This window comes from Melospiza melodia, chromosome 19 (assembly GCF_035770615.1).
Source record: "Melospiza melodia melodia isolate bMelMel2 chromosome 19, bMelMel2.pri, whole genome shotgun sequence".
NCBI lineage: Eukaryota > Metazoa > Chordata > Aves > Passeriformes > Passerellidae > Melospiza > Melospiza melodia.
The window spans coordinates 11,370,604-11,390,170 of record NC_086212.1 but is presented as its reverse complement, the minus strand read 5'-3'; the positions used below and the strand labels follow the sequence as shown (position 1 = coordinate 11,390,170).

General features: G+C 42.8%; 1 protein-coding gene across 2 annotated transcripts in view; it reads left to right on the top strand.

Annotated features, from left to right (window-relative positions):
* The first annotated feature begins 2,365 nt into the window (after positions 1-2,365).
* OSBPL2 (oxysterol binding protein like 2) overlaps positions 2,366-19,567 on the top strand; it is a 33,066-nt gene continuing 15,864 nt past the window's right edge. Inside the window, exons 1-3 of one of the 2 annotated variants that reach the window (XM_063172540.1) lie at positions 2,366-2,453; positions 3,330-3,418; positions 14,184-14,341. In XM_063172540.1, coding sequence (XP_063028610.1) covers positions 14,305-14,341 — 37 coding nt within the window. In that variant the 5' untranslated portion in view covers positions 2,366-2,453; positions 3,330-3,418; positions 14,184-14,304. Of the gene's footprint in view, positions 2,454-2,841; positions 2,861-3,329; positions 3,419-14,183; positions 14,342-19,567 lie in introns of those variants that run through there. The other variant, XM_063172542.1, reaches the window with a different exon arrangement.

Here is a 19,567-nt window from a genome sequence, read left to right as displayed (position 1 = left end):
GCAGGGACAGGAGCACCGAGCTGGAGCTGCTGGAGCCTTCACTGAACAAATGGGTTTGGTTTTGAAACTCTCTGGCGAGGAGCCGAGGACTAAAAGGAGCTTCCCAGAGCTGGACAACTTGCCTGAACATGTTGGGACTGAGTGACTGCTTTGGCTGCTGGAAGGTTTGGAGGAGGAGGAGGAATGAAGAGGCCTTTGTGTCCATGGGTGATGGATGGGCTGCTGACAATCAGCATTTCTGCTGCAACGTGCCACATTTCCTTGAAATATCTCTACATCAACATCTCTAGGTTTTTTTGTTTTCCATTCTGCCCTTGTATCACCATTTAGGATTCCCAAATCTGCTGCAGTGACAAGGGATCAGTTTTCTAAGGGGATTGTGTTTCTCCACAGGAGGGAGGCACTTGGGATTATTGCAGGTGGAGCTGATGGTTGCACCTATGCCTGAGACAGTTGCCCAACACTTTCCCCTCTAAACCCTCTGTTTAATTACTTTACCATTGCAAAACTTTGCCAACAAGGCAAAATTTCCCTGCCATCTCCTTTAGGAGGTAACTGCTCTCCTCCCTCAATGCCAATGCAGAAAGGAGACAAATACAGAGTTAAATTCTTCTCCCTGTCCAGTTTTGGGGTTTTATGGAGTTAGATTGCTAGAGAATAGCCCATGAATATTTAACAAAGGAAGAAATTGTCAATTATCCTCATTTTTGCTAAGCATGGAAATCTAGCTGAAATGCTTACAAACTTGCTTGGAGAAGGATGCCCATGCCTTCAATTAAGAACCAGAAAAAGCTACAAAAATTCAGTATATCTTGGTCATCTAATCAGTGGATTTGTCTTGCTGTGGTCCTTTTGGAGAACTCTTCCAGATCAGCTGCTCAGTCATGACAAAGGCCTGCACTGTCAGAAAATAATAATAATAATTTAAATTCCTGATTACTTTCTGTTTGTGGGGCTTTGCTTAAAAGCTGCAGCAGAAATATTTCTGTGCTTCATGTTGGGACTTCTAAGGTTGAGCAATCCAAGAGGGGTGGCTGAATTGGAGCTTATGGGGAAAAAATGTATTACTGGGCAAATAAGGAAAACATTATGAACGTATTTGGAGTGATCCAAATTATCCTTTAGTCCCCAAGGTTTGTACTCCTTAAAGATGGGTAAATAAAGGGGTGAAATAACATGCGGGTGTGGCAAGACCGGGCTGAGAAGGACCAAGAGACATCCTTGGAGGCAGCTGTGCCCACCCAAGACACTCCTCAATCCCAGGGTGTGTGAGAAATCCCCCTGGGGATTTCACTGAATGTTTACACTTGTGCCAGAGCAAGGAGCATTATCACAGGTAATTTGTGTCTCCTACATTGCCAGCCTGTTTGGGGGTGAGCAACACTCCAGAATCAACAGTAGAAGTATTTGGGGATAGCCAGAGGGAGCTCTGCAGCAAAGGGGTGGTTCAGATTTTGTGATGACTTTTGGTTCAGATCTTGTGATGACTTTTGGTTCAGATTTTGTGATGATTTTTGGTTCAGATTTCCCCCGCTGCCCTTGCAGCCATTCCCTTGTCAGAGAACATCTGCATCCACCTCTGATGAGCGAGCTGCAGAGTTAATCTGCTCATCCCTCTGCTTGCTTTGCACTGAGAGCTGAATCAACAAGAGAAGATAATTTTGAGGATAAGTATTTGTGCCTCATCTCCCTCTTTCGCTCCCCACCATTTCACACTCATAGATGGCTCCGTGGACCATTTCTCTGGGGTTTTGAGGTGTCATTGAGCTGCTGTGAGTGACGGGACATGGAGGAGGTTGATGGGATGAAGGAATGGTCAACCACAGGGATGATGGTTTATAAGTTATATAACCCCACAAACCTGCTTGATTTCATATTAGCCCTTATCTAGTTACAGCATCTACAGGTAAATTTGCAGCTGGAGACCCCTGCCCCGATAAACCATCCAAAGACTGATGAAGGAGGGGGTTTTTTAAATCAATCTCTATTTGAGAATGCCATATTTTCCTGCAAGGTTATGGCGAGCCAAACCTGCACTGTGGGATCACCTCCTAGTTAAAATGCCCTATAAATCCCACAGGTGAGAGCAGCCATAAGGTGTTCATTCTTCCCGGGGGAACCCAAAAATCCTCTGGGAACTCGCTCGGGGAGGCGTCCCCGGCCGCGGGGGCTGCCGGTACCGCCTCATCTGCATAGCCACGCCCTCATTTGCATATCCCCTGCGCCATTGGCCAGCGGTCTCCCCAGCGGTGGCGCGGCCCGGGGCGGTCAGGCTCGGCGCCTCATTAGCATTCGCCCCGCCTCCCAGCGGGGAACGGGGAGCTGATTCGTCGTCTTGGCAACGGCGGGGCGCGGTCGCGCTCTGCGATTGGCGATGGCGCCTGTCAATCAACCGCGGCCAGGGCCGCACTTCCGCCTCGGTGTCCGCGGTGCCGTCGCTGGAGCCGGTGCAGGTAACGCCGCGGGCCGGGCCCGGGGCCGCCGCGCTGCGCTCCGCGTTCCGCTACCCCGGGGCTCCGCTCCCCTCGCCGGCCCCAGCGCCCCCACAGCCCCGCTCGGGCCCGGCTCGGCGGTCCCGTCCCGTCCTCAGCGGGCCGCGGGCCGCGCTGTCAGTGCGGCGGGGGCGGGCGGTGGGGCGGCCGCCTCAACGCTTCTCTCCCGTCCCGGCGGCCCGGGGGGGCCTTGATCTGCCGGGGTGTCTCGGGACGCTGCGGGCCGCAGGCCCGACCTGCAGCGTGGGCAGCGCTGGGCTGAGGTGCTGAGCCCTGCCCGGTGCTGCGAATCCTGCCCGGTGCTGAGCCGGGCCCGTGCAGAGCCGTCCGCGGTGCTGTGAATCCTGCCCAGTGCAGAGCCATGCCCGGTACCGTGATTTAACCCAGTACCGTGATTTAACCCAGTGCCGTGATTTCCCCCGGTACCGTGATTCCCCCGGTACCGTGATTTTCCCCGGTACCGTGATTTAACCCAGTGCCGTGATTTCCCCCGGTACCGTGATTCCCCCCGTGCCGCGATCCCGTCCCGGCCCAGCCCTGCCCCGTGCCCCCATCCCGAAGCCGTGCAGAGGCCGCGGTCAGTGCCGCTCTGGCAGCCCCAGTCTTGGGATATTTCTGATTTTCCCAGATTTTTCCGATCTCTTTCGCAGCTGGGTGTTGAGCAGAGGAGGCTCCGGCGCCCCGCTCCCCAGAGGAATGTGCTGGGCTCGCTTTCAGCACATTGCAGAGCCTCAAGGGGCCTTTCAGGTCACAGCTGAAGCAGTTGGGGTTCATTTGGGGTTGGTTTTTTATTTTTAATTTTGTTTTTCAGTTACCTACTCGATGTTTCTCTTACAGAGAACAAGAAAAGCAAGATGGGAAAAATAGGAGGAAAAAAGGCTTTTTTTTAAATAACATGCCACCAGAACTTCTGCATGGTAATAAAGGTATAAGATGCCATTTATTTAATTTGGTTATTGATCATGTTTGTGCTCTCTGTATGTTTGAGTTCAGGACTTCTTTTGGAAGCAGTTTGTTACTGTGCAGCACTTGCAGGCCAGAATTTCAAATGTAGTTTCAAAATCACCTCCTGGCTTTTATGTGTGCAATAACTTCGTGTTTCCTCTCAGAAGTAGCTGCCAAAGCGTGTTGAGTGCAAGCAGATACTTCTTCCATTTACTGTGAATTTTCTCAGTATTACATAGCCTTCATTTGAGATTCCAGGAAAGTAAAAAGGAAGCATGGTAGATCTGCAGTGTTGATTTGCACCACTCTTCCCATAGTGTTTCCTTTTCTAAAGCTTTGCCTGCAAGGAAAAATAAATTTGGTCTTTCCAGCTTAACCTTCTGCAGTTCTATAAATCCACATTCATTTTGCCATCTGGGGGCAATCACATGTGTTATCAGCTTAACAAACTTTACACCAGCGTGCTCAGGGACTTCTGAAACCTCGGGGTAATTTCTGGAAGCAGTGACTTGGGTCACTTCCAAACATCAGGCGCTGTGCCGTGGGATGGGACCAGGAGAACTGGCTAAACTAGCATGGAAGCAAGAAATTCCAAGTGCTGATTTTCCCCTGAATAACCCCTTGGGTTTTCAGTTACAGTAAACACAGCTTTTTCTTAAAATAGTTGTGGAGCCATACACATGTTTGAGCACATGACAGAGAGCTGAGGGCAGTCAGGGAGAGGACCAGCAGTGATTCTCATTGAACCAACAGCGCCTCATGATGAACTTGTAACTTCAGGAAGTCCTCAAAAGGAAATGCTGAGATGTCTGCTGTCCAGGAAAAAATATGGCATTTTTCATCCAGAACTGGCTCTTCAGCCATGCCAAAATTATCTGAGAAACAGAAGGCAAAATTTGGAGATAGAAGATGGTGATAAGCCAACAAACCCTACAGGCAGTTAGGGACTAGATGGGCTGAAGGTTTCAGTTGGTGCAACATTGAAAAGCAGTGTGGTTATTTGTTATTTGTTTGCTGACACATTTTGGTAACTGATCACAGAAGATCGTTTCCACCCTTGGATGGTTTTTTTTCAGTCACTTTCAGTACTGTTACTGCTTTCCATGATAGGTACTTGCTGGCAGATCTTATGACTGGAGCTGGTATTTCTTTCAGTCTTTCTTCTTGTGAATTCTGCTGTGTGAACTTCACATATGCTGACCTAGAACAAAGGTGGAAAGCTTTGCTTTCTGTTATCTCAGTCTTGGCTGGAAAACGTCCCAATCAGGCTTTTTTTGCTTTGATAAGGCTATATTTTTAAATCACTGTTTGTAGTGCCAGTCAGATGATTTTTTTTTTTTTTTGCTGTTGTTTGAAAGCAAGATTAGCCTGCAACTACGCTGAATTTTTAAGCAGTTAATTTATTACCTTTGATATTTGAAGTAGCTTGTCCTTGAACAAATGCAATGTTACATCATGCTGTTCATATCTAGGCCTTCTGTTTATGAGGTGCCATTTTTCTAGTCCTTCACTCAGCATCAATTTTGTCACCTGTCTCATGGAAATACAAGAAATCTCTGTATTTGACACTGATATGATGATGTAAAATGCTTAGTGTTTAGTCTCTTCTTTGTGAAGTAACTAAAATGTTTGGTTCTTACAATTCTTGGAAGAAATGCACAAAATGAGGCATGCAAAGAATATGTGTTAAATTAGGAGTGCTCAAGAACTGGAATGTTGCTGCTGAGCTTGCAGATGTGCAGCTGATCACATGGATATCTTCTCCAAGCTGAATAAATTGGAAAGTGGGAGCAAGGAACAAATTGGTCACTCTGTGTCTGCCACTTTGGAGATAGGGGACTTTGATGTTCTTTCTGTTGCAAAAAAAAAAAAAAAACATAGAGGTTATGCTTTATGGCAAATCTTTAATGAATTTCATTATTTTATGGAATAGACCACCACAAAACTTGGAATTCAAAAATTCATTATCTCAGTCCTTGCATCTTAATAATTACTGTGCAGACAAATGTATGATGATGTAATTATTTACTTTGTATCTTTAAAGGCTTGTAAAAGCAAATTGCAGGAGAGAGCAACAAGCAATTAGATTGTGTCAAATGTGGCTTACCATAACTTTCAGTTATACTCTTTAAAAATGTATTGTTGATTCAGTGCACAAAGATAATGTCTTCATTTTCAGGATCAATAAGTTACAAGAATAGGCTAAGCTTACTTAAACTTGATTTTTTTTTCTTTACTTAAATACAGTTACAATTGGAAATTCATTTGCTGGTCTAGACAGATCATTTAGATTAATTCAGTTTATTTTATTATGCACATAATTTAATGAGACAGGTTTGTAGTAGATTGCAGCAGCTCTCCATTCAGAAAATGCAGAGGCTGCAGAGTGTTGTGTTCCTGGCCTTGTTTATCCATCTGCTGGGAGGGAGGGTTCACAAAAGGTGAATTGTCCCTGCAGCTGCAGAAGCAGAGCTGGACTTTTCAGTCTTGGCCCTCTTGGTTCTGCAGTCCCAAACTTGGGCTGTCTCTGCTCTGTTGGACACGTAGTGGCTGTGCTTGGTGTTAGAGCAGAGTGCTCTCTGCTGTTCCTGCTCCAGTCCAGTTCCTTTGCTGTGCTGGCCAGTTTTGGATGAGATAAAGGCTCTTGGGATGCTCTGAACCTCTGGGGTGTTGTAGAGTTTGTGTGCTTAGGTTGTTTGTCAGGAAATGTGTTTTCGTGACTGGATAAATAATGTCATTATATTTTTACGAGTGTTATTTTTACACTTCTGAGTAAATTCTTTTAGGACTCCCAAAAGAATCTGTTAGTAGATCTCACAATGTTTTGATTCTAGTGATAGTTACAGGCAGTGGAGGTTGAAGGTGGGTGAAGTGTGAGAATTCTGAGGTGTCTGTGGTTCACATCCCTGTTCAGCTCAGTAAATCACTAACCAGCTCCTCTGCTCCCTACAGCGTGTCAGGGCAGCCAGGTGAGGATCAGAATCCCTTTAGTAGCTCTCAGTGATGAATCTTGTGTGTGTTAAGGCTGCAGAGAAATCCCCTCTCCCTCCTGTACCTCAGGGGCCCTTCAGCAGCCTGTGCTGGCTGAAAGGAAAACTTATCCAGGAGAGCAGAACTGCCCCATGCATGGATTCCTTCTGGGCTGTGCACTTGAACAATGAAACTGCTGAGTGGTTGTTCAGTAGTGGAACAGAAATGTTGCCCATCTTCAGAGGTGTAAATAACTTTGTTTACATGCTTTTGTTTTAAACAAAGTGCTATACTTGTTACCCAGGTGGGTTAACGTTACTGAGCACATAGCTGGGTGGGTTCTTCACTAAAACTGGGCTCTAAATGGAGATATTTGTCCTGCTTTGAGGAGTCAAAGTTAATTTTGTTTAATTTTTAAGCAAAGAGAATGGCAACCTTATCCTGGAATCCAGTAGGTATTTACTGTAAAGGCAGCTTTAAAGGAAATTCAATCATAGCATAAAATCTGACTTCTTAAAACCCCCTTCAGAAATTGTCTGTTAGCTGTGTGCAGGTGCTCATGCTGTGGAATCTGTGTGTGTGAGGAGTTGGTGGTAGGCATAAAAATATGGTTTCTTCTACTGTAGGGCTTTGCACTGGGTTAGTCACTCTCATCCTCCTGCTTTATTTGCAATATAATTGCTGCCATAATTGTCTAAGAGTTTCTGTGAAAATTATTTCCAAAGTACCTTGTGCAGAGTGAATATAAACCTGCAACTTCCTGGAGAGAATGAGTCCACAGAGACAAAGCTGCCTTTGAGGAGGAAGATCTATGAACTTACACATAGAACTATTTTTGCTGTTCTAGGGGTTTTCTCCAGTGATATTTTATGCTGAAACTGTCTTCATGTTCGTAAGCTTCAGTGATCAATTTGCAGGGGTGGTTGCATTATGATGAGAAATACCCAAGCATTCTTAATTTAATCTTCAAAGAAGTGTTCCTAAATGATTAATTATGTATCCACTGACACTTGTGTGCAAAGCCACTGTGCTTGGAGTTATTGATTACTTCCCACCTTCTCTCTTGCAAGTAAGATAAAACAGATCCCCAGGAAACAACTAAGAAATAACTAGTTGTACAATACAGTATTGAATGATTTATTTTTGAACAGTGTGGCTAGAAATGAGCTGATTTATCACTCCTGATCAAACCTAGCATTATGCATCATAATGCTAGAGGTATGCAGAACAGAATTCTGTCATCTTTTACAGTCATGGGCCATGAAATAGTTTCCAAGGGAAGGTTGCAGAGTCTGAAAAATGCTGTATCAGATGCTCTCAGGTGGAAAAATGTCTCTGATATTGAGGTAGTGTTAAGAAAGGAGAACATTTACAGAATTCTGTATGAATTTCAATGAAGTGTTTTGTATAAAAAATATTAATCTGCTGGAATCAAATTTCTTTGATCTGTTTGTTACACTGAGGGAAGTTCTGCAAGCCAATATCCTTGGCTATAGAACAGAACTTTTGGTGAAGTGAAAGTGGGGAATAGCCATTGATTCCATAGGTAATTGAGATTATTCTGGGAGGATTTTTTCTGTCCAGATTCATCTTTACAAATTTTATGCTAAATAAATAATGCTTGTGGTAGCAGCACTGGAGCTTTGGGCTGGGACAGTGATTAATGTGTGGGACAGTTACTGTCATTTGTTCTGATGCAGAAACAGGTTTTGTGGCATTTGCTTCTTTGAAAGCCAGACTTGTAGTGCTCCAGTTGTCTCTTAATTCCTGTGAAGCATCACCAAAAATTGGTATTTCTGAGAGAACAGAATGTGATTCTGCCTGTCATAAATGGCTCGGCTCATTTGTTCAAAGCTAACCTCTCAGATGTTCAGTTTGTTGTCACCATTGTTTCAAGTGCTGGCACTGAAATGTCCCCAGGCCATTTAATAACTCCCAGCTCCATAAAAGCCTGTGGTAGGGACAGCTGCAATCTCCCAAGAAATGGAAAAGTGACAGTGGCCTGAGTGTTCAGCTGATCTCCTCCCTCAGCCTCTCTGCACTTTATTTAACAGATTTGAGAAGGAAGTTGCCCTTGTCTTGCTGTGGTTGCAGAGAACTTTATCCTGCCGAGACATCTGGCAGATGGTATTGCATTCAAACTTTGGACTAAAACAAATCTCACTTGGTAAAGAAAATCCTCTCCTGGGTTCTGCTGTCTGTGTGGCTGTTCTCTGGCTGAAGAGAATTGAAGTATGTAACAGTTCATCTAAATTGCCAATTAAATTTGCTTCTTGGCTAATTTTTGTGGATGTTTCAGATCCAGTGTTGCTGGTAACCTAATTTCATGAGTCAATTAAGATTCATCTTTGCTGAAGCTTTCATTCAGAGATGAAACACTGCAGTTTGATGTTTTCAGGAGATGTGTATGAATTAAACACACATGAATATTTATCTGTTAGTTCAAGTTATTTATTCCTGTCCCTTGAAGTACTACAGCAATGTTTTATTTCAGCTGGCAACTCAAGAGATGATGGGGTTGGCTCTTATTCCAGCAGTCATGTTGTACACTGGGGGATTTTGTTCTTTTTTTTTCCCCATTTCTTATTTTTGCTGTTCTTATGAAGGATGTGGATGTTTGATCTTCTTTTGGCTCTTTGGGAGTCTCTTTCTGGACAGAAGGTACATCCTGAACTGAGGATGTCACAGAATCACAGAATTATTTGGGTTGGGAGGGACCTTAAAGCTCATCTCATTCCATCTCCTGCCATGGTCAGGGACACTTACCACTGTCCCAGGTGCTCCCAGCCCTGTCCAGCCTGGCCTTGGACACTGCCAGGGATCCAGGGGCAGCCACAGCTTCCCTGTGCCAGGGCCTCCCCACCCTCACATGGAAGAATTTCATTCTAATATAAAATGTAAACCTGCCCTCTGTCAGTTTAAAAAGTCACGTTCTCCCTTGTCCTTTTCATATCAAAGTAATGAAAATGTTTTTCATGAGGAAGGTCCCAAGTGACTTTTTTTTTCCTTCTTCCTTTTTCTTAATTACTTGTGATTTTTCTCTTTTTATGTTAAGAAACTCAAATGATTTTAAAATTTGCTGTGGAAATGCACACCTAACGAAACCGTGATAGGCATGTGAAAAAGCTGATGAATGTGCTAGTTCATGAATTCTTTGGTGGCACTCTCAATTCCAGGGAATTGAACTCCTACCACCCTACCTGCTCGTGCTGGTGAACCTCTGGGGTTATTTTAATAACTGCTTATTGATTCTCTACTTCCTTTTACTTAAATGCTTCTGGATTTCACAAGTAGATTCAATATCTGTGTAATGAGCAGAACCAAGTGTTTTAATATATATCATGTAGAGCTAGAACATGTGATTTCAAAGCAAAAAAAAAAAAAAAAAAAAGGATTTTTAATTTAGCAGGGTGATGTCAGCAAAGCTTTCCAGAACTGCTGCATGATGAGAAATTTCAGCTTGAGGTCTGGAGCAAAAAGGCACTGCAGCTGTCCCCAGCCAGCTTCAAACCTGAGCTTGCTGAGCCACATTCCAGCCCTGTGAGCCACTCATTGTAAATGCTGCTCGTTCTATAGAAATGTAAATGTTTCTTTAAGGAGGAGTAACTTTTGCTTATCCAGCTGGGTCTTTGTTGAGGATTAACCTGGAAGAACAAGTTAGGATAGAGGAACTAGTCAGTCAGATTAATTTAGGATAGTTACAGGTTGAAATTTTTACAGGGATACAAATTTTTGGGGTTCTTTAATTGATGTATAAGTTCCTAGGATCTAGGAACACGGTTGAAATAAGTTGGTTGTTTTTGTTACTTTTCTCCTGAAAAATGAAATTTGACAGGGAACAAGCCTACGAAGTGACAAATTTGAGGGATTACTAATTTCCCAAGATAAAGGCAGTGTGTTCCCACACACTGGTTTTGGAAGCAGCCCTGAAGGTGGAATGTGCATCTCCTCTCAGAGATGCTCACATGCACGTCACAGAATGCCTGGAGCACGTTAGGCAGTTTATCAAGTGATTTATAAAGCGATTTGCAAAGTCTTGCACTTTTGTTGTCCTGGTTTTAAAATAAGTTCAAGTGGGAGGAAATGGTTTAAAATAGGAGTTGTGCAGAGTCTGGGCCTGGTGTATTTCTGGAAGGGAATTTGTGTGCCTTCTACTGCTGGGGACTGTGACCTTGTAGGGGACACTGTGACCTGCAGAGAGCTTTGCATGCAGAGCGTGTTATTGGCAGCCGCATCAGCTGGGGCTGGTCACTGCCGAGTGACAGGTTCAGCTCTGTGCCTGACTGAGCACTTTGTGGGGCATTATTCAGCACCACTTTGTTCCTCCTTGCTCGTGGGCCTGCCTGGGACTGTGGCTGGTGGGAATAGTTTGTTACATGCTCTGCATCCAGGCTGTGGAGAAGGGAGTTTGCTCCTGAGCTCCTCCTGGGACCTGGATGGTGTTTGGGAACTGCCCTTTCTGTTTGTCCCCTCTCCTGTGACAGATCTAGTTCTGGAAGGCAGGAATTCTGGAATTCTGAGTCATCCCTCCCCTCTGTAGAACCTATTTCAAGGTGTGCTGTGGATGTGTTCCTGCAGTTTTTACCTCAGCTGCATGCTTTGTTTTGTCCTTTGCATTTGCAAAATCCTCATGTCCTTTAAGAAAGGGGCTATCCATGGTCATCAGTCAGGAATGTGTGATGAACTATGAGAATTTAAAGGGGTTTTAATGTTATCACAGTGCCATAGGATGGTTTGGGTTGGAAAGGTCCTTAAAGCTCATCTCATTCCATCTCCTGCCATGGAACATAATAAATAAATTCGTACCAATCCATTAGCCATAAAATATGAGGAAGTAGATAAGCTTTGTTGCTTATCCTGTTAACCATCCTGGTTGTGGCCAGGGTTGTGTTGGCATCATTAAATGAGGATTTTCCAGTTCTCTTGAGGTGCCTGTACTTGCAGCTTTTCTCTGTTATTGATAAGATGGTTTGGTGGGTGCAGCTGGGCTGAGATCCCCTAAGAAAAGCACATTTCTGGGTGTCTGTCTCTCAGCTGGGCTGAGGGCTGAGATCCCCTAAGAAAAGCACATTTCTGGGTGTCTGTCTCTCACCTGGGCTGAGGGCTGAGATCCCCTAAAGAAAAGCACATTTTTGGGTATCTCTGTCTTGGGCGCCCAGGCCCAGCCTCTTGACCCTGCCTGGAAAGTGAAGCCCACTGAGATAATTTTAGCCTGTAAAGCAGCAAACCTCAGCTGCTGAAAGTGTTCTCTCAACAAGTGGAATCTGTGTGGAAGCCTGTTTGTTACATTTGTGTTGATTACTGTGTATGCAGGAAAATTTCCAAGCTTTGTGTTCCTTGTGCTCTGTAGCACTGAAAGGTGAGACCATGACAGGATGTTTATCTGTATGGAATATTTTCCAGGAGAGCAGCTGGGCCTGGGCTCCTGAAGGTCTGGCTGACACAGGAGTGGTGCACTCTTCTTTCAATGGCAATTTTGATAAAAGCTGCCCACCGCCCTTGCTGGTGTGCAGGTAAATTCTTCTGGGAACATCAGGGAATGGAAGAGGAAATACAGATTGCATATACTGAATATGAGGCCACCAGAATGTTTTTGTCTTCTGGTATTTCAGCCTAGTTAAAAGTAACTTTTGCTGGTACTCTTAGTAAAGAACAGGATTTAATCCCATTTTTTTGGCTCATGAAAGCTGAATGCTGTTATCACTGTGTGTTCAGCTACATGCAAATTCATGTTAATCTCTGCTGTATAAAAGAACTGAATGTAAAAGAAGTGATGCAAGTGGGAAGTTATTCCTAGTGTAACTCAGCAAAATACATTATTTTTTTTTCTTTTTTTTAAATGTTCCTAACACTTTAGGAAAATTTGTAACTGTAATTATTTAAAGTGATTTCAGTGTATATTTTGTATATAACTTACAGGTTATGATTGAATTTTCAAAGAGCAGTGAGCTTCAGGTGTGGTGTGAGGTAGATGTCAGGACAGCACAAGATAACTTTGCTTTTCATTTGTCTCTGATTCTGGTCACTTCATTTGTATTTGGTGAGTGTTTTTATAGGAAAACTTTGTTGTCTCTGCAGTGAAACTGTGGGATGTAGTTCCACTTCACAAGGCCTTTTGTAATGCAATTATTATTGTGCAGGACAGGGGAGAGGAGAAACTGGCATTCATCTGTATGACCTTATTTATTCAAGGCTCTTAATGATATATGACAGTTTTGTAAATCATAATTTTTATTTCTTAATGCCTTCTATACAAGACTAAACAGAAGAAGGGAAGATGCGAGAAACCATGGAGAAAATAATGTAGTTGTAGTCCTGATCATGAGAGGGCTGTGTCTTGTACATATATAAGTTTCCTTCTGGAAATATTGCCAGCTGTTTTGCTAGAAGGATGCAGTGCTTGCAGACAATTGAAAGCATAAATGTCTTGCTTCTTCAAAGACACTTGGAGGGTGAGGACTTGTAAATATGATATTGCTGGTGCAGAGATTGATATAAAATCCTATAGTAGCAAGGAGATGGGAGGTTCCTAAGGGAAAAGTGACAAACTGAAATACCTATCCTTGAAAGACATTAACCACTTCAAGGCAAACATAAATTCATTAATTTAGATGAGTCTCATAATGGGCTGGTTTAGCTCCTCCCTCTGAATGGACAGTTAGAAGAACTGAATGTATGAGACATTCAAACAGCTTTTGTTCTGGGCAGTGAGGGGAAAAAGACTTGAAACACAGTCTGGTTTCTTGCAGAGAAAAAGAAGGAATTGGCTTCAAACATGGTGCACTCTTCTCCTAGGAGCAGACTGCACTTCTGCCTTTGTTTCTCTTAATTGGAATGGAATTGTGCAATTATAATTACTCTGGAGAAAAAACTGTCACAAAAGCAGTGGAATCTTCAGGATCAGAAAAAATTGAGAGTGACAGATTGAGGTTGTTTTGGGGGAGATATTGATAGCATTGCCATACTGTCATTTATTGCTGTGTACTTGGCTCATTGTTGGAACCTGGCGGACGTTTGTAAGAATGAAAACAAAATTTTCTCATTCTTCTCCTTAAACTAAAATTGGGTGAGGTAAAAATATTTGCATTACACCATTGTCAACCATCTGGAAAAAATCTAATTTAGTTCATCCATAAAGTAAAGGTGGAATGCTACATAAATCTGTAAGTTATTTGCAGAGTGCGTGGTTCTATTGAGGAAGAGTTTGTTGGTTCTTTACATTCCTTTTAAAGGGAAAAATCTCCAGTTTTCTCTTGGAGAGTGCATAGCAGTAGCCTGACAGAACTTCTCCCAGGGTCTCTACATATTGATTGCATGGTGTAGAGTCAGGTCCAGCATTTTCATGCAGTGGTCAGACTTTGAGATACCAAGGTTCTTGTTCCCAGCTTTCTTGGTTAAAGATGCATTAAGGCTTATCCTCTTGCTAAGGAGATTTTTTGGTTTGCCAGCTGGCTTTTTCTTCTCTCACTTCTCTGTTCCTTCTAGCTGTACTTGCCTGAAATTTAACTTGCTGTAAATAAGATACATTTTGCAGTAATGTATGTGAAGTATTTATACAGAGAGAAGTGTGACACAGTAAATCAGCTGTTCTTGTGGCAGGTAGTAGTTGTCTTCAAAATTACTGTGGTTATCAAAGAAAGCTGTTTACTTATGAATGCAGAAATCCATCTTTTGCCATGGGAAGAAGCAGGAAAATTAGTGTTTGTCAAGTGTGAGCGTTTGTACACAGGAGAAATGTGGAAGCTGCTAATTCTGTTTCCCTGTCTTGTCAAATAGATCATCTGAAGCAGCTGGATATTTGCAAAAGAAGACCCTGACAGCGCTCAGATACTTTAAATCAAGTTCAAGGATGCATTAGAGAGAGCTGCAGTGGCTGCACCAGATTTCACCCTGAAGGATGAACAGTGAAGAGGAGTTTTATGATGCCGTTACGGGTGAGTGGTGGGCACGGTGCCAAGGGGATAAAACCCCTATAAATTGCATTGTCTGTGTGGTGGGAGGCTGGTAATGGATGGCTGTTAATAATAAATCAAAAGTGAACTTGGGTTGGTAAAACTTGTAGTGCTGTCTTCTGAAAAGCAGAAAATTGTAGCTCGTGTTCAGGCTTGGAAATGAGGGGGTTTTTTGTTAAAGCTTAATGCCAGTTATTATTTCATCACTATAACAGTCTTTTAGTGGCCAGGTCTTGCTTTTATTTTCCGTGAAAATCAATTTGATAGCAGCTTGAGTAGTGGGCTCTTTGAAAGGTGAAGTATTTCCTGTGGGTTGTTTTTATTGTTATTGTATTCATTTTTTTATTTTAATGGAAAACTTATCCTAAAGAATTGAAGTAGAAAATGTTTTTCTAGTCAGAAACAATTTGCTGTAAAAGTATATGTTCAAGATAGGGAGCCAAAAGTCTTTGCAATCCTATTTTCTCTAAAAAAGCAAACATGAATCACTTCACACTTGAGCAGTGTATCAAATAGTACTTTGCTTTCAACTAATGAGAACGAATAGTTATTTATAAGAGCTTTAGATGGCTTCAGTGGTGAAATAAAATGCTTGAAGTATTTTAATAAAGAAAAAGGAAATCCTCTTAAAGATTTCAAACAATTTGAAAGATTTCCACTGAAATGTCCCTCAAGAAATCCTGTAGCAGAGGTGAAATGAGAAATACTGAGTGCACAGTAGTTAATATAAAATCACAGGAAGGAAAAGAGAATAATGGTAAGTGTGAAAGCTGTAGGAATGGAAGCAGCATGGCAGATAGAAGTGGGTAAGGTAGACTTAGACATGGTTGGTTGGAAATTCATGTGAGGAATAAACAGAGGGGGCTGGGTGAAGCAGTGTGACTGACAGCAGACTGTACAGGACTTGTCACAACTATGTCACAGAGGGGAGAGGAAATTTGGTTTGCATTCATGCCAGCTGGGAGTGATGGGGACTAGTACTCCAAATTCATCTGTAAAATCAAACCATTGTACCATTTCTGTGTGTCATTAATAATGGTGAGCTCAGGGTTACTGCCATAAATGAGCTAGATTTTTTTTACACTGAAAAAGATGTGAAAAGAAATGTACCTCTAAACATGAGGTCTGTGTTGTTGATGGTGATGCATTCCTTTGTCCCTTGCTGCAGAACTGCACAGCCCTTGGTGTTTGGCTCATCTGCATTTAGACTCTCTGGCTTTGTCCTTTTTCCTCTTCTTCCTCTTTTTCCTCCCACTGGGGTGTTGTGTATCAGTTCTGTGAGCACTCCTTGTTCCATCCTCATCTTATTCTTCCACCGGGTGAATGTGCTGTCAAGAGATAAGTTTATATCTATATGTATACATATATATATATGTATATATGTTATATATATTTCTTGGAGCCTGGTACTTGGTTTAAGAGGAGTGCTAGGTTTGGAATACTTTGCTTCAGATTGGTTCTCCCTCAGGACTGTCTGTCTTTAAGGACAGATGCTCGATGCCTTTCTCCAGCTGGGTGCTTTAGGAGATGCTGACAGTTTGATGAGTTATTTGCACAGACCTAGTGAGGTCAGACCTGATTCTTTGTGGCTGTGTCTTGTCCAGGTCATTCAGAAATGTGATACCAAGAACCACTGTGAATGGGCCTCTCTGCATTCATGTTCCCTGGCTGCTGATGTCTGTGGTAATTCTCTGCTCCTGTTAGCACTGTGGAACTTTCACGTGGTGCTTTAGTGAATTTTTAGGTGTAAATGGGTCCTGGTAGTGCCTGCCTGTCTCTTAGTTTTGTAATGGTCTGGACATGGCAGGTGTAGGTGCAGTACTCCTAGGAGATCAAGTCCACAATCACAATCCTTTCTGAGCCAAGGTGAGCTTCCAGGTTTCCCAGTGAAAACTTCAGGATGTGAGGTTCCAAATTCTGATAAAAAAAAAAAATGAAATTCCCTTGGCAGGCTCCTCAGTCTGCTCTTTCCAAGGATGCTCTCCTTGTTTTTAGGTCAGATCAGTGGAAGGGCAGAAGCTGCCTTCAGATGTGCTTAATCTGCTCAAAGTCTAGGGTTGGAATGTGGCTGCCAGGAATGAGCAGATTTTCCAGCTGTGTTTTAGTGTTGAGATGAAAACAGTGTGTGCACCATACTTTTCTCTTGCTCCTGCTGCATCCTAGGCCCTGCTTTCCCCAGAAGGAGCTGCAGTGTGTTCCCAAAGTTCACTGGTTTTAGGAATTGGGTGCTGGGGTTTGTTTCCTGTACCAGGCATAGAGCATTTAAGCTGTGTGGGAGTCACTCCAGAATTCTGCAGCACACTCAGCAGCAGCCCAGGTAGTTTCCTGCTTCCTTTAAGGTAGTATGGACTCACTCCTTGAGGAAGTCTCAGCTTTTCCATAGTTATTAATTAATGACATCCACTTGGAGAATACAAATGTCTCCTAAGGAGACCCCTGATTTTTGTAGTGCTGGATTAACTCCTTGGCTGAGAAGTTTCCTGTTTCTGACACTCCATCTCATCCAAAGGACATGGTCATGGGAGGGCATTGTGTGCTGTGTGCTTGGGAATCATCCTCCTGGCACATGGTTTGTCCCTGACAGGATGATGATGGCACCTGGGGAGCTGCAGCATGGACTGGGGTGTTGATGAATCAAGGGGATGGATGAGTTGGTGACAAAGTTTCATGGGGAGAAGTTTCTTTGCAGTCAGAGGTTATTAGCATTGCTGACACCTGACAGCCTTCCCTGGTGAATGAGTACTCCCCTAGGGAATGTTTCCTGTGATCTCAGTTCATTCCAGACATCACAGCTGCCAAGAACCTGCTTTTTCTCAAATTCCAGTGGCCACCTTCTCTGAGGCTGGATCAGGATAAAGGTGGTCAATCCTTAGATTAATTTCAAATTCTTTGAGGTTTTCTGTGAGACAAGGTGCATATGGCTTTGCTCTCTGTCACCTTGGGTGTGTTAATGCCATTACAGACTTTGTAAAGACTGTATGCCATCAGGGACCTCTTTTGAGCTGTATCCTTCATTAACATTGTCAGGTATCTTTTTGCCAAAGTGTTTTGTGGAAGTGTTGCCACAAAGCAGGAAAATACCTGGCTGTTTAGCAGGGTAATTTATTTTTTGAGAACACAAATAATTTAATTTTGCTTTTTTAAATATTAGCCTGCAGTTCCACAGAAATGTGTTCTGTGCCCATGAGGCTCAGCTGGTTCATCCAGCCAGGTTTATTTGTGAGGGTGTTGTTGCTCTCAGGTGGGGAGGAGGAAGTGAGGCTATCTGCCAAACTGATATATTTTCCTTCTGTCTGGATCAGACTGAATCAATGCCTGTGTAAGAATTGCAGATGTTGTGAAAGGCCAACCTGCCTCCATCAGCTACAGCTTGTGACAATGGGCTTATTTTGGAAAGGGGAGAATGGTTAATTTCTGGCAAAGAAAAACAATCCCTCTTGCTCCACTTGCTGTCTGCATTCCAGCATGTTTATCCCTATTCTTTTTTTGTATCTGAGGGCTCTCAATACCCAGGTGTTTTGATTCCCCTTCTGCCCTGGCTGACAATAATTATTGCTCAGGGAAGTTGCTGGGTGTCCCAAGGGGAGGTGATGTCCCTGCCCATGACTCAAGCAGGGCCTCTGCTGCCTTGGCTCATGGGCAGCACACTCGGAGTGGACTCAGTTCATTTGCAGGATGTGGAAGAGGAAGGCCAAGAGAACTAAAGTTACTGGCAAGTCATTTTTCTTTAAGCTCTTGAAATAGATTTATGTTGGCACCCAACTTAAGTATTTTACTTTGAAAGTTTAAGACTTTTTAAAAGCTTTTATTTCACTCTTAACACATGTAAGTGGGACTTCTGATTAAGCTAATTGTATTTCTGTCTCTGGTTCCCATCCTCCTTTTAAATCTCCATTTTTATCCTCACTCCCAGTGGCTTTTCAGTATGAAAACTGTCCTGTAAGTAACTCTAACCTACTTGGTTTCTCAGCTTCAAAGCTTTATTGGCAGCTGGTGTAAGGCTCTTTTTGCAACTTAGAAAAACTACAACAATCACTTCTGTTTTTCTTCCAGATCTACTTCCTCTCCATAAAACAGTGTCTGGATAGTTCTTAATAGAGCTATAATACCTAGAACTTCATTGAGAAGCACCTTCCTAATCTTTCTCAATGGGCTTGCAGTGGATAAGTCATGTGATGCCAAGGTGGAAAGTGCAGCTGCAAGTCTGTGATTATCTGGCTGTGTACCACAGTGGTTTTGGTTTGGTGTTTTTTTTAAAGTAATTAGGTGGAAGTGCAGTCTAATAAAAGCAGACTTACCCTTCTGATGTACTTCCTTTTCTGGAGAAGGGATTTAATTTTTGTTGTTTGTCTCCAAGACACTCATTTGAGTTGGCATTTATTTACTTACCAATGACATATTGTTGTCCATAAAAATATATATACTCCAAATTCCTCTTGTGCTTTACAGGAACAGAACAAACCAATTCTGAATCATAGGAAGCAAGCACTAATGTGGATAACACAATGAGCATTTGATAGGATTAGCAGGGTTTCAGGTGCAGTATAAAGAGTGAAATTACAGTAATCTTTTTCAGAACTATTCCTCTATAAGCCAGTGGACTATCCCTGTTGTGAAGCTTTACTTTTACATTTAGGTGTGCTAATCTCATTGAAGTGATGCTGTTCCTTGTTGTTGTGTGACCTTGATCAGTTTTTTGGGTGAGGGTATTGTACCAAAAAGTTTTTTTTTTTTTTCCAACTTATAGTTAAGCTGATAAGTTATTTTGCTGCGTGTACTGTAACAGGTTCCAAAAAATCTAATATGATTAAAAATACTAGTTTAAAATCAGAACTATTTTGTTGTCAGTTGACTGAAGGTTTTTTTAAGACAGGTGTTTCAGGGCAGTCCTCATTTTAATGACCTGAATCTATATGTGACTGTCATGCTTCCCAGTTGAGTACTAAGAGTGCCAAGGTGTGGTTATTGCTGTGTAATTACATTCTTGTGACACAAAATGTAGGAGACAGGGCAAGACATGACATCACCCATTGCACCTGCTGTTTACCAAATAAGATCATATCACTGAGACTTCCTGGTGCAGTTCTGGATGTTATTGCCATGGTCTTGATCCCTGAAAAAAGTGCAGCTTTTTGTTTCTGGAGTGTGTGCCTTGCATGAATTGCTCTAATACAGCAAAAGCAGCCATTGGAAGGTTAAAATAAAGTT